We start from the raw sequence: 12758 nt of genomic DNA, 5'->3' as shown, positions 1-12758 counted from the left end.
TCAAGTTACACTGTCTTAAGTACTGCATGGGAATTGTGACCATCCTATTTCTTAAATGTGGAGATGAGATTTTAGAAATGTGAAACTTGCATTTTGTTTCCCTGCTTTCAATCCCTCTGAGGTGTCTAATGGTTTGCCCCTACAGAGAATCACATTTCAATAACTAGTATGTTACTCTAATGTGATGGGATGTGATGATAGAGATTTTGGCTTCTGTTTATTTTGCTTTAACTGGGAATTTTGCAGTCAAGTTGTTTTCTAAATAGATAAACATTTTTTTTAATGTGGGACCTACTTACCACATTTGTTTTACATTACAAAATGCTGTATAGGTTGTTTACATATGGAAAAGTCAGTGGGGAGAGATTTCTGTAACTGTTCAGAAAGAAAGATTGCAACGTTAATGTAAGAAGGACAATTATGGACAGACACAGGTAACAGCTGTTTAGAAAATGTTAGGAGCATTATTGTGGATAATAGACATTCTTTTCTTTGCATTGCCCTCGCCCAAGTTTAATTTTCCATTGGTGGTGTCCATCTAGATTGCTTAAGACAGCTGTAGTCTTCTCATTTACATGAAGGTAACAAAAAAGTTGACTGCTGAGTTGTCTCAGGTGGAGTTCATCCGTACAAAGGTCTGAAACTATGAGGGAATACCTAAAATGTCAGATACATCCAACATACAGTGCTGCAGCAAATTATCACCTCTACCAGGTCACAAAGGTCAAAATAATTTCCAGCTCTATTTTCTAAAAGCCATTTTCATTTAATCTGTCCTTTACAAATGGTAAATTTAATGAGAACTTCAGGAATAATTCAAACTAAAATTAAGAAAAAATACCTTGATATATACATGTTCAATTCAAATATATTTTAGTAAGCAACAACGTGGCCACTATTAAACTAGTTCTCAAATACTATTGAAATAATAAGTATGCTCGCAAAGGAAACCTGCTTTCTTTTAAAGTGACTTCATGCATTATTCCAGCTTCTTCTGATAATAGCACATTTAATACTGAGGCTAAGATGCAATCAATCTTTTTTGTTGGAAGAAGGTGTTATATTGTACCCATATGCTTATACTCACCTAGGAGTTCCAATCCACTAAATTAATCCAGCCTGAGGTTCAGGAGGGCTGCTGCTGGCCTGGCCTCCACTGTGCTCTTCTTGCTGGCTTTGTGAAACAGTGGGGAGCAAATCAGGTGAGAGAGGGAGCAGAGGAAAGAGGAAAGGAAGAGCTCTGTCTCTAAACAGACACTGAATTAGACTGGAGTGAATAGCTGACGTCCTCTGTAATTATACACACATTGAACCCTTTATAGTTGACTTAAGTTTCTTCAAACTGCATTGGTCTGGCCCTCCATACTGATTAAAAGCAGCATCTATTTACCTTAACAATAAATGTGGAGATTAGTAAAAATTCATTTGATCACAATAAGAAGACAGATAATTAAAGGGCAATGCAAGCCAGATTGGAATGTAAGGGCCTGAAACAGCATATTAGGAAGCATAGGCTGCTTTTGTATATGTGTAGTTAAGTACTGCAGAAATCCCTTCAAGTAGACTGCTTTTGTAGCAACACTTAAAGTAGAGGAAGGCCAGAACATGTCCTGAGGAGATTGGCCCAGCAACTCTCCTGGGCAAAGTGACAAATACAAAGCTTTGGAAAAGGAAAAAGACATTAAAGCACAATGTGACTAAATGGACAACCTCTACAAAATCTTTGAAAGAGGCCTCCAGATCTTTTATTCTTCTTTGATGTCTCCTCCATGATAAAGTTTAAGGTAAGCAGGACACACTGCTGATTCTATGGGTAAAGCTCTCGATAGCGTAGTGTCTACAAGAAATGGAACAAGTGGGTTTAGTGTATGACAGACTCACCAGAAATGCTCTTCTCACTACATAAACGCTCTTCTCAATGTGGGATCTCCTTTGGGGACGAGGGAGGACTGCCCTTATTCCTATTGAAACTCTCATTTGGTTTTACATAGTGGGCATTGTGTTTTAGCAATCCCTTGCTAGCTAGAAAGAAAGCAGATGATAACTAAATAAATGAGTAGTATCAATCCCATATGGACAACTGGAAAATCAGGAATGTCTGGATCCACATTTTGTAGCAAAAGGCTGGTATCTCTTGATAGAGTTCAACACTCATTCCTTGTTTCTTTTCTTTGTACCTATACTGAAGAGCTCTGTGCTTACCTCCTTGCAGAAAATTATGGGATAAAACAGTGACTTTTGACAAGCATAGCAGCAATTTCCAGAGAGCAGACTGTTGTCGAAACACAAATAATAATTGGAATCTTAAGTTAATAACATTTTCTCTCGTATGATATTCCAAAATAAATTTCCAGCTGAACCAAGACTTACAGATGTTTTGGCTTTTTTTCTAACAAACACTGTCACCAGTTACACTGGTCCCATTAAAGTCACATTTCAAAGAATGGTTTAGTTCGTTCACATGCGTGGGGTTTTTTTTCTCAGTGGTTTTAATTTGAAGCATGTCAGAACTGTTTAACACCAAGCCAAAGATTCATTCTGTCACTTGGTATGTATAGAGAAGACTGATTTTGGAGTGCTAAGTCTCAAGGTAAATAAGGTTAGCAAAAAGGTAAGAAAAATGCAAGAAACAGGGGCCATCAGTTCAATGAATGTAAATCATGGTCCTGTTCCTTCTGAACTGAATCTCTGTTTACCTAATAAATTGCTAGCAAGTGCAAAGTCACCAGTCTCTCCCAGCTCTTCATTTTGGGGCTGGCAGGAGCTAGGAGGAATTTTCCAGGTGTGAGAGGTTCCGTGGGCCTTGCGAAAGGAGGCAAATAAACACAGGCCCAAGTCCTACAGGGTAGCAGCTCCGGCTTTCATGGTAACTGATATTTTGTAGTTTTTTAGTTGTAGAATAGTTAGAATAACCACCCATGGTGGTGAAGACTGCCCCTACCCTTGTCCCTCCATCAGCTGGCACATCCCAGCCTGCTTTCCACTCCTTAGCTGTCTTGGAGCTTCCAGGGATAGTGGTTCTGCATCCAGACTGTCATTAAAAGGCTACAATCATCTAACCAAACACTTCGCTGAACACTTTGTAAGCCCCTGCTTTCCTCCTTGTGTTGCATCTGCACAGCAGATTAGTGTTCTCTTTAGGAAGTAGTCAGGGATCTCTTTGTTTCCTTCTTTCAGGTACAAGGTGAATTAATCCATTTGGAAACCAGCAAATCTACCCCTCCCTTTCCCCCCCACAAACTCAAATTCTTGCAGCCTTCATCTCTTGACAATAAAGGGATAAAGCTCAGATGCCCTACATGACGAAGAACTGAGCCTGTTTCTTTGCATTTAAGTTTAACTAAATAAATTGCTTTAGTTTGTTTAAAGCTGTGATGAATGGAGACAGAGGGCCAGGTTGGTCGCTGGAACAGTACAATGTAAGAAGGTTTTTTTCTTTGCTATATAAATCATTCACATTGTTTAAGGTACATTGATCAATCTAATGGCTTGTAATAGGCTCCTAATTGCCACTAGGAAAGTATTGCAAGCTTGCATCTGAACGTGAAATGGTTCATGATCTGAGCTGAAATTCACCTTAAGCCTGAGTTCCAGTAATTACAGAACACAGAAAGAGCATAATGAATGGCTCCCCTTCTTTCCTTGCCCTAATCCCAGGACAGGGTGAGGGGGAAGAAGAGAACATAGGAATGGGGGTCTGGCATATTTTCCAAAATAGCAGTTCATTAAATGGCAAAAGCTGCAGGAGGATTTATTGGTCATTGTGGACCGAAGAGAACTTTGTAATGTCAATCACGCCGCCAATTACGCTGCCACATATCTCTATCTGTAGATAGACAGCTTGCTTAATCACAGTCAACATTCTGAGTCACGCCTGGCTAAAAGCGTGGTGTAAAAAGCTAGGAGGGCACCGGAAGCGGGATGCTGGCAGCATGGGGGGCCAGGACTCCTCCGCGGGGAGGCTGCTCCGCTGAGGCACCCGCCCGTTCCCCGCGGCCCGGCCGGGCAGCGGCGGGGCGGAGGAGCCGGGCGGGCCGGGGCGGGCCGGGGCTGCCCGGGAGCGCCGAGCTCGCCGTCCCGGCCGCCGCTGCCCTGCGCACCGCACGCACCTCATTACCGAGTCAGCAGAGCTGCTTTAATGGACTTGTGTGCAAAGGCGCTTTCACGCTCTATAAACGTTGGGTCCGAGCGTTTACTAATTAAACTCTTTCTATTTAGAAACACCTGCGTTTTAAGAAAGCTTTCTGAACGCTAGCACTGGTGAATTTCCAACCTGCTGCAGTCTGAGCTTGTCATGCCTAACCTATACATCGTAAGAGCACTGGAAAGCATGTGAACCAAGAGGTAAAATCCTCGTACAATGCTCCTCGCACAATGTTCCTCAGACTTTCATACCAAGGCAGAAAACAAATCTATGATGCTGTTGAATAATCTCCCAATAATTGTAGTAATTAAAATCATCATCCAGTCTGCAGTCACCTTCCTTCCTTTGACACCAGTCTTCCCTGGAATTGTTAACGTGTCTCCGGCTGAGATAAACAGAACAAGGGAGCTTTAAAATTCACAGTCCAAATAAATTTAGCGAAAGAGAATTAATTCCAAAGACACGCTTTTGAGTGAGTTCAGTAAACGACAGGATTTCTGAAACGACTGTGCAGATTTTTTAAACACAGGGTAATATGGGTCTCCCTGCTACTCCTAAACAGCGTCACCTTAAAGATCGAGAAAATATGAAAGCCCAGCCTGATGCTCCACCGCGGGGCTCAGTGTGCAGGGGGCAGGAGGAGAGGGGAGTGCACCGTGTAACAAACATCATATGAAAGATCAAGCAGAAATTGTGGGAGAGTGCCATAATTTTAATTTAATTTCCATTATCTATTTGATCCCAGTGCTCATTCCCTTTTTATTAACTATAAAAGATTTCCTTCTAATCAAAAGCTGCACTTCATCTTTACCCACAAATTAAAAACTCTATAGTGGAAAGAATTCAGTGGACTCAACAGGCACCAAGGTCTGTATTTTAACACTATCTCTATTTATACTTCCCCCTTGTAGTATCTAGTCTTAGGCAGAATAGCAGGGGAGCCTTTTCCTAACTGAAGTTATTAATTTATCACCAGGTACCCCTCTGAGTTGCTCTGATAATCAATGCTGGCTTCTAGATCACGTAAATGAAGAGTGTAATTGAGGGGGGAGGGGGTTCCGCACGGAAGAACTGTTGCTAAAAAAAAAAAAAATCTGGCAGGACGCAATTATTTATCTCGGCAATGAGCAGTTTGCCTGTTTCCTGCCCATGTCCCTTCTGTTTGGCAGAAAATTAGGCTGCTTCTCTTAAACTTGGAAGGGTTTGCCCCCTTCCTACCCATAACTGCCATGGGTAAAACTCCGTGCTCCTCCTAGAATGCAGGGGAAAATGTACAGCAAGCTTACATTTAACTGCTGCTAAATCGATTTATTTGGAAAATATTTGGCAGCTCTTTCCCAGAGCTCTTTTTGAACAGACGAGCCATTTCATCTGATGCTCTTGAATATAAACCCAGGAGCTTCCCAACCATCTGTAATGAAAGAATTGTTTCCCAGCTCTACCTCCTAAAGACAGCAACTTTAGTAGCTACACACATCAAAAGACACTCGTAGAGAGAAGATGGGAAACAATATTGTTCAAAGAAAGTGAACTGTTGCATTTAATTAGGCTATTCTTTATTAGCATTCATATTGAGATTTTTTTTTTTAGATTTACATTGATTTAACTGTAATGTATTTATGATGTAAATATATTCTGAGATGAAAACGTCACGGATCAATTGTAAAGGACCCGGATACATAATTTTTAAAAATCAGTTCCAGTTTATATGAGGTTCTCACCCCACTTTCGCTTCTTAGTCAGATTTGTTTATGCAGAATCGACATTTAATAGTGCTAATTGCACTCCAGTTAAATTGCCCTGATTGCAGAAAGGGAAGCAATTTTCGTGCTCTCTGTCTGGGTTTGGAAGAAATTGTTTTATATTCACCTCTTTATAAAGAAGTGGAGATAAGGCACCGAGCCTTTGCACAAATTGCACTTATGGGCTGACTGGCAGCATTCAGGCTCTATAATAGAGCATTATTTGGCCGTTTTGAATAATGTAAAGCATTTGCTGAAAGCTATTCTCCTGAAAATTGCTTTAACTTTTAAAAGGGTGATGATTCACTCCAAACCAGGCCTTTGTTACATTGTCATTATCCCCCCAAATGTTTTAACAGTCAGCTCAACACTTTAGCATAACACATTGATCTTTGTTTAAAAACTCGATTTTTGGAGTATGAAAAAAATCTGTCAGAAAATACTTGACCCCCTAAAGATTTTAGCAGCGTTCCCCCTTCCGCCGCCGTTCGCTTAGCCTTTGCACCGCCTGCCTCGTTCCTGCGGGTTTTAGTTACTTTTCCGACTACAAAGGGGCGAGGAGATGGATGTGCGGCAGGCAGAGCCGCCCGCCAGTCCTCAGGCACAGCAGAATCCCCACTTTGCTGTGGGAGCGCAAGCGGGCAGCGGATGCCTTTACTCGCTGATGTAGAGGCAACATTTTTAAACGTCACGCTCTCGATCTGCCTTCCAGCCGTATTTTATTGATGACTTTCCCCAGGATGAGAGGAAAGACCCTCTCCCCCCGCCGCCCTGGGGTTGGCCAGAAGCGCCGCGCTGCCACTTGACGACCACCATGGCAGGCTCCTGGGAAGGGAAGGAGCGGGTTTCCCCGGAGAAAAGGAAGAGAAAAGAAGGAAGGAGGGAAGGAAGGAGTCACCTGTTGGGCGATGGCTCCCGGGTGCCCTGTGGGACTCCTCGCCTCGCCCGTGGGGGTTATGTCGCTTCCCCCCGCACCGCCGTTGTGCCGCCTGCACCCGCCGAGCGCTACAGCCCCCCTGGGTACAGCCGCCGCTCAGGAGCTGCTCCGGGCAGCCCTTCCGAGGGAAGGCTTTGCCAGGCACCACCCGGACCCCTGCGCCGGCTGCGAGTCAATGTGGAAAGAATTAAGCGCAGAACAGAATTTTTTTCACCTACTGTCCCGACTCTGTTTAATACCCGGCGACAAAAAGGCGAGCGCCCTTTGAAAATAGCCTTAGACGTTTAAATAAAAGATAATCTCCAGGGACATCCATGGCAGTCGTCCTATAGATTGCATAACAATATAGAAAAAAACCGCAATGCCCACCTGATTTAAGCACACACACACACATACACATGTAAACATGTGAAGAAAAGCGAAATCATAATCTCAAATTCTCGGTTTCTCCATCTTGCTCCTAAGCGATGCCTATTTTGCATCTGCTAGAAGGTTTTACACTGGATGGCTGAGACGGCACCGAGAAGGAAATATTGACCGAAATGCAGAGCAAGGGCCCGGCATTGCTAAACGCACTCATCATATTTCTGGTTCAGAATTGTACCCAGCTGCCCTGGGAACGGCAAAAAGGAAGGGGAAAAGCTCCTATTCCCATTCTCACAGAGCCGACCGCGATGATGAAAAGTTGCACGCCTATTGATCTTCCGCGGGCACAGTACGGGCAAGTTCTAGCCAATTACTTAAGAAGCCTCCGATAATTACAAATCAAAGGGACTAGCTTGCAAGACATTGACGAGCCGAGGTTTGGACTTACATTTTGCACATGCAGAGAGCAGGTATAGTCTCTGTCGCTCACTGGGTGCGTGGAGTGTGCACAGTGCAGAGGCCACAGGCAAGTGCTAGGGCGGCTTATTCCAGCAGCGCCCTAGCACTGCTAGGAGGGAGCAAGCTTTCTGCCATTAGCAGCACTGCTTCCACGGGAGTATATGAGGCTTGAAAAACGTGCTGCAGGCTGCGAATTTGACTTCAAAGTGTTTTTCTGGCGATTACTCTGTAAAATAACGTCCTCTATCCTAAGCGACAGGATGTCAAATGCCTCTGGTCCCCTCTCCCGCCCCGGTGCGAGAGCAAAGAGATGCCTGGTGGTTCCCTGCCTTTGGAATTTTTTGGCACTTTACATAACCACAGAGCCTCCTCAGCTCTTTTTGCAATGAAAGTAAGAAATACGTTGTGCATGAAATCGCCTCAGGCATTTAGTAAAGAAAATAAACAAAAAAAATTAACGTGTTTTCACAGAATGTCATTAGGCGCTGTTAGGTTATTTGTATCCAACACGGACGGCTCCCAAATGGCTTGAGAAGGAGGCAAAGGGCCTGTTGAATAAAAGCGACGCAGGTATGGTTTACGGGCCGCGAGGATCGCAGGTGACTACACCAGCAGCAGCGCATCGGACACCTCCTGCACAGTTTACAGGAGACGGCGGAGCGGCGTCAGCCGTGACACCAGCCCTCCGCCGGCGCTGACCTCGCTCTCGCCTCCTGGCCTCTGCGGCCGGCCGCGCTCCCCGGCGGGCAGGCGGCGCGGGGGCGGCGGGAGTCGCGGCGCGGCGGGAGGCGCGGCCGGGGCCGGGGCCGCCGGTAATTGCGGCGCGGCCGCCGCGGGCCGGAGCCGGGAGTTTTCTCCCCGCGCGCTGACAGGCACGCGCCCCGCGCCCCGGCGCCGGCACCTCCGCGCAGCCTGATTGGCTGCCGGGCCGCTCCGGGCCGCTCCGCCCGCGCCCTCATTGGGCGAGCGCCGCCGCCAGCGGTACTTCAAAGCGGGCGCTGCCCGCACTTAGGCAGAGTTTGGCCCCGCCGCGCCGGAGTGTCCTTAGTGCCGCCGGGCAGCGCGGGGCGCTCACCGAGCGCCGTCCCCTCCGCCCCACCGCCCAGCCCACGGACGTGCTATGGCTACGTCTATCCTCGGGGTAAGTCGCACCGCGCGCTTCCTCGCGGCTTCCCCCCGGAAAAACTGGCGTTGCCGCCGCGTTGCGGCTGCCCCTTGCCGAAATCGCGTGGACCCGCGGATGGGAGGTGATCCCGGCCCGCCTCGGGGGATTTCATTGCGGGCTGCCCATCGGGTCGTTCTCAAAGAGTTTAGCCTGAAAACTCGCTGGGCCGGAGAGAAGCTTTGCTGCTTCTGCTTTCTTTTGTCTAGTTCTTGATTTGGTTTGGGATTTTTTTGTTTGTTTTTTTAACTCTTAACTACGCTCGATTTCCGAAGATTTTCGCCGGCCCGGCGTTGCACGAGGCGACAGTCGGAAGGCTCCGCACACTGCTCGCCTTGCTGCCATCTCTTTTTTTTCCGTCGCTCCTGTACGGTTGCTCGAGGAGACGCCGCATTTCGTTCCCACGGGATTTTTGGTTTAACGGCGGTACGCTCGAGCAGCCCTCTCGGAACACGCGTGTCGCTTGTCCCCGTCGGGACCCGCTTGCGAGGTAAATCTCTCGGGCGATGAGACCGGTGTCCCGCGGAAAACGAGTTGTGCCCAGCGTGGCAGGGCTGGAGCCTTCCTCTAAAATAAGAGTAAACTTTTCCGCGGTACCGCTCGTTGCGCCGCGGTTCGACCCGCGCTGCCGCGTCCCCGCGGGAGCCTGGCGAGGTGGCAAGGGTTAGGCTGACGGACCGGCTTTGTCTGTTCCCTCAGGAAGAGCCGAGATTTGGAACGACTCCCCTGGCCATGCTGGCCGCCACCTGCAACAAGATCGGCAACACTAGTCCCCTGACCACCCTGCCCGAGTCTAGCGCCTTCGCCAAAGGGGGCTTCCACCCCTGGAAACGCTCCACCTCCAGCTGCAACCTGGGCTCCAGCCTCTCGGGCTTCACGGTGGCCACGAGCAGGGGTTCCAACGGACTGGCCAGCGGCACGGGCACCGCCAACAGCGCCTTTTGCCTGGCTTCCACCTCGCCCACTTCCTCGGCCTTCAGCAGCGACTACGGCGGCCTCTTCTCCAACTCGGCGGCGGCGGCGGGCGTGTCCCCGCAGGAGCCCGGCGGGCAGTCGGCCTTCATCTCCAAAGTGCACAGCTCGGCGGCCGAGAGCCTCTACCCGCGGGTGGGCATGGCGCACCCCTACGAGTCCTGGTACAAGTCGGGCTTCCACTCCACGCTCTCGGCGGGCGAGGTGGCCAACGGAGCGGCCTCCTCCTGGTGGGACGTGCACACCAACCCCGGCTCCTGGCTTGAGGTGCAGAACCCGGCGGGGGGGCTGCAGAGCTCGCTGCACTCGGGCGCCCCCCAGGCCTCGTTGCACTCCCAACTGGGCACCTACAACCCCGACTTCAGCTCCCTCACCCACTCCGCCTTCAGCTCCACCGGCCTGGGCTCCACGGCGGCCTCGCACCTGCTCTCCACCAGCCAGCACCTGCTCACCCAGGAGGGCTTCAAGCCCGTGCTGCCCTCCTACACGGACTCTAGCGCGGCGGTGGCGGCGGCCAGCGCCATGATCTCGGGCGCCGCCGCCGCTGCCGCCGGGGGCGGCTCGGCCCGCTCCGCCCGCCGCTACTCGGGGCGCGCCACCTGCGACTGCCCCAACTGCCAGGAGGCCGAGCGGCTGGGGCCGGCGGGGGCCAGCCTGCGGCGCAAGGGGCTGCACAGCTGCCACATCCCCGGCTGCGGCAAGGTGTACGGCAAGACCTCGCACCTGAAGGCGCACCTGCGCTGGCACACGGGCGAGCGGCCCTTCGTCTGCAACTGGCTCTTCTGCGGGAAGCGCTTCACCCGCTCCGACGAGCTGCAGCGGCACCTGCGGACTCACACGGGCGAGAAGCGCTTCGCCTGTCCCGTCTGCAACAAGCGCTTCATGCGCAGCGACCACCTGAGCAAACACATCAAAACGCACAACGGGGGCGGCGGGGGCAAAAAGGGCAGCGACAGCGACACGGACGCCAGCAACCTGGAAACGCCGCGCTCCGAGTCCCCCGACCTCATCCTGCACGAGGGGGTGGGCGCCGCCCGCGGACCGGGCAAGGAACCTACCGCGGGCCCCGGCGACTCCTAGGGGCAGCGCCGCCGGAGCCGCTCGGACTGTGCCCCGCGCCGGCCGGAGGGACGCCAGCCGCCCCGGGCCGCGGCGGGGGCGGGCCGGCGGACGGCGGGGCCCGAGAGGCGCGGCCCTCGTCCCGCCCGGCCACTAGGTACCGAGTGACACTTTCTTCCGTTTCCCTTTTCTCTTTCTCTTGGAAGGCAAGCATCCTAAGAGAGGCTTAAGGTGAGAAATACAGCTGCAACTCTGAGACGGTCCCTCTGTATCCCATAAACATCTGTATAAATAGGGTTCAAAAAAGAAGAAAAACAGGAAAAAAAAAAAAAAAAAAGAAAACCAGATCGTGTTCCCTTATTTTTCTTGTAAATGTTGATCTGATAGGGGGGTTGGGGATTTTTTTTTTAAATTGGTGAATTCCTGAAATTCAGGGAGGTTTTGGGGTTTTGATTTTTTTTTTAATTATAAATTTCTGATGCACTTTGTGGAAGTCAGTATATATGTAAAAGATATTTAAAATGTTGAGTTAACACTTCACTCAAATACACGTAAGTTAAGGTCTCTTAAAGAAATTAAATGCGTTTATCTGTATGGAAAAAAATCTTGACATATTTTCATTTTGGTATTATTAAAGGACTCTGAACAATATACTCACGGGTTTGTTCTTCTTCGTGTCCCCTCCTTCCCCCCCACCCAGTCCTCGCAGGGGTCACTTTTTGAGTAGGAGCCCTCGCACCCCTTTCCATCGTCCTCACAGTCACTGTGATTAAAAATACAGTCAGCAAGGATATAGCTGGGAGGGGATGGGACCGGCCCCTGAGCCAGGCGCACTGAACCACTCTGCTCGCTCTTTTCAAGCCGCCTTTGCTTTGATTTACTGTAAAAAACAAAACAAAAAAACCCAACAAATTTTAACAGAGTCCGAGCCCTGCTACAGCCGGAAACCATGCTGAGACCTAAGTGGCTTTGGTGAAACCGTCCCCAAAATCGAGTGCAGGCAAACTGCGCTGAGGAACTATTTATTTAATTTTAAAAGCCTTCAGCGCCACAAGGCTGCCTAGGCTGGGAGGTGATCTCGGGGGAATAAATCGCTAGAGTCAATACTCCGGAAAAGACATTTCATGCCTAAATGAAAATCTTGTTAAATGTTATTAATTTTGACTTAGAGCACACAGCAGCCCCCTGTGCCTTGTATTCCCTTATTAGGGATTCATGTCTTATCAAATATCTAATTAATCTCCTAGACATCATTTGTTCTGGCCAACTTTATCTCAGCTGGTCCGCGGGGAAAACTCCGAATATTCTCGGTGACAAAGCTCCCTTGAAGATCCTTTTAATTGTCCAAATTAACTGCACCAAATTTGCATGTCAAACGGTAAAGGGCAACCTAAGATAAAATGTAAACGTTTTAAAAGCCCCAAACTAAGCACTTGATTTGATAACTAGGCTTTTTAATGTTATGGAAGACAACTGCTCCTTTCCTTTTCAAAGACAGTTGATCTATGCAAATAGTGAATTGGAAATGCTTATGTCCCCATGCAGTCAAATGGTCCTTGCATGTTATTTGAATATCAGTGGCTTTGCTATTGAAAAGGTTCAAGGATGCTCTCTGACTTCTTTGTGATTACTCAGTGCAGCGTCTTATTCTGAAGAAAAAAACCTCAGGAATAATTAAAGGCTGGGCTAAGGCCTGGGAACACATTTGGGACAGGAATCTCATTTAGACAGGCTCTTTCAAAATAAGGCACAGTTAAATTGACCAGAAGGCAATTATTGAAATGAAAATTATTTTCACTCCCTTTGTCTCCTGACCACCAACCTAACAGCCACAGTATTTTTTTAAAGGCAAATTGTTAAATGAGATAATTGTGTTATTAAAAAAAAAAAAAAAAAAAAAAAAAAAAAAAAAGAAGA

At 48.5% G+C, this 12758-nt stretch overlaps 1 protein-coding gene across 1 annotated transcript; it reads left to right on the top strand.

Annotated features, from left to right (window-relative positions):
* The first annotated feature begins 8768 nt into the window (after positions 1–8768).
* On the top strand, positions 8769–10862 carry SP9 (Sp9 transcription factor). The gene is made up of 2 exons (XM_058809854.1): positions 8769–8789; positions 9510–10862. Exons 1-2 carry the CDS (start codon positions 8769–8771, stop codon positions 10860–10862), a joined length of 1374 nt encoding a protein of 457 aa, XP_058665837.1.
* Positions 10863–12758: the final 1896 nt, after the last annotated feature.

This window comes from Ammospiza caudacuta, chromosome 8, assembly GCF_027887145.1.
Source record: "Ammospiza caudacuta isolate bAmmCau1 chromosome 8, bAmmCau1.pri, whole genome shotgun sequence".
In the NCBI taxonomy this organism is placed as follows: domain Eukaryota; kingdom Metazoa; phylum Chordata; class Aves; order Passeriformes; family Passerellidae; genus Ammospiza; species Ammospiza caudacuta.
The sequence above is the reverse complement of the archived record's forward strand: the minus strand, read 5'-3'. Positions and strand labels throughout refer to the sequence as shown.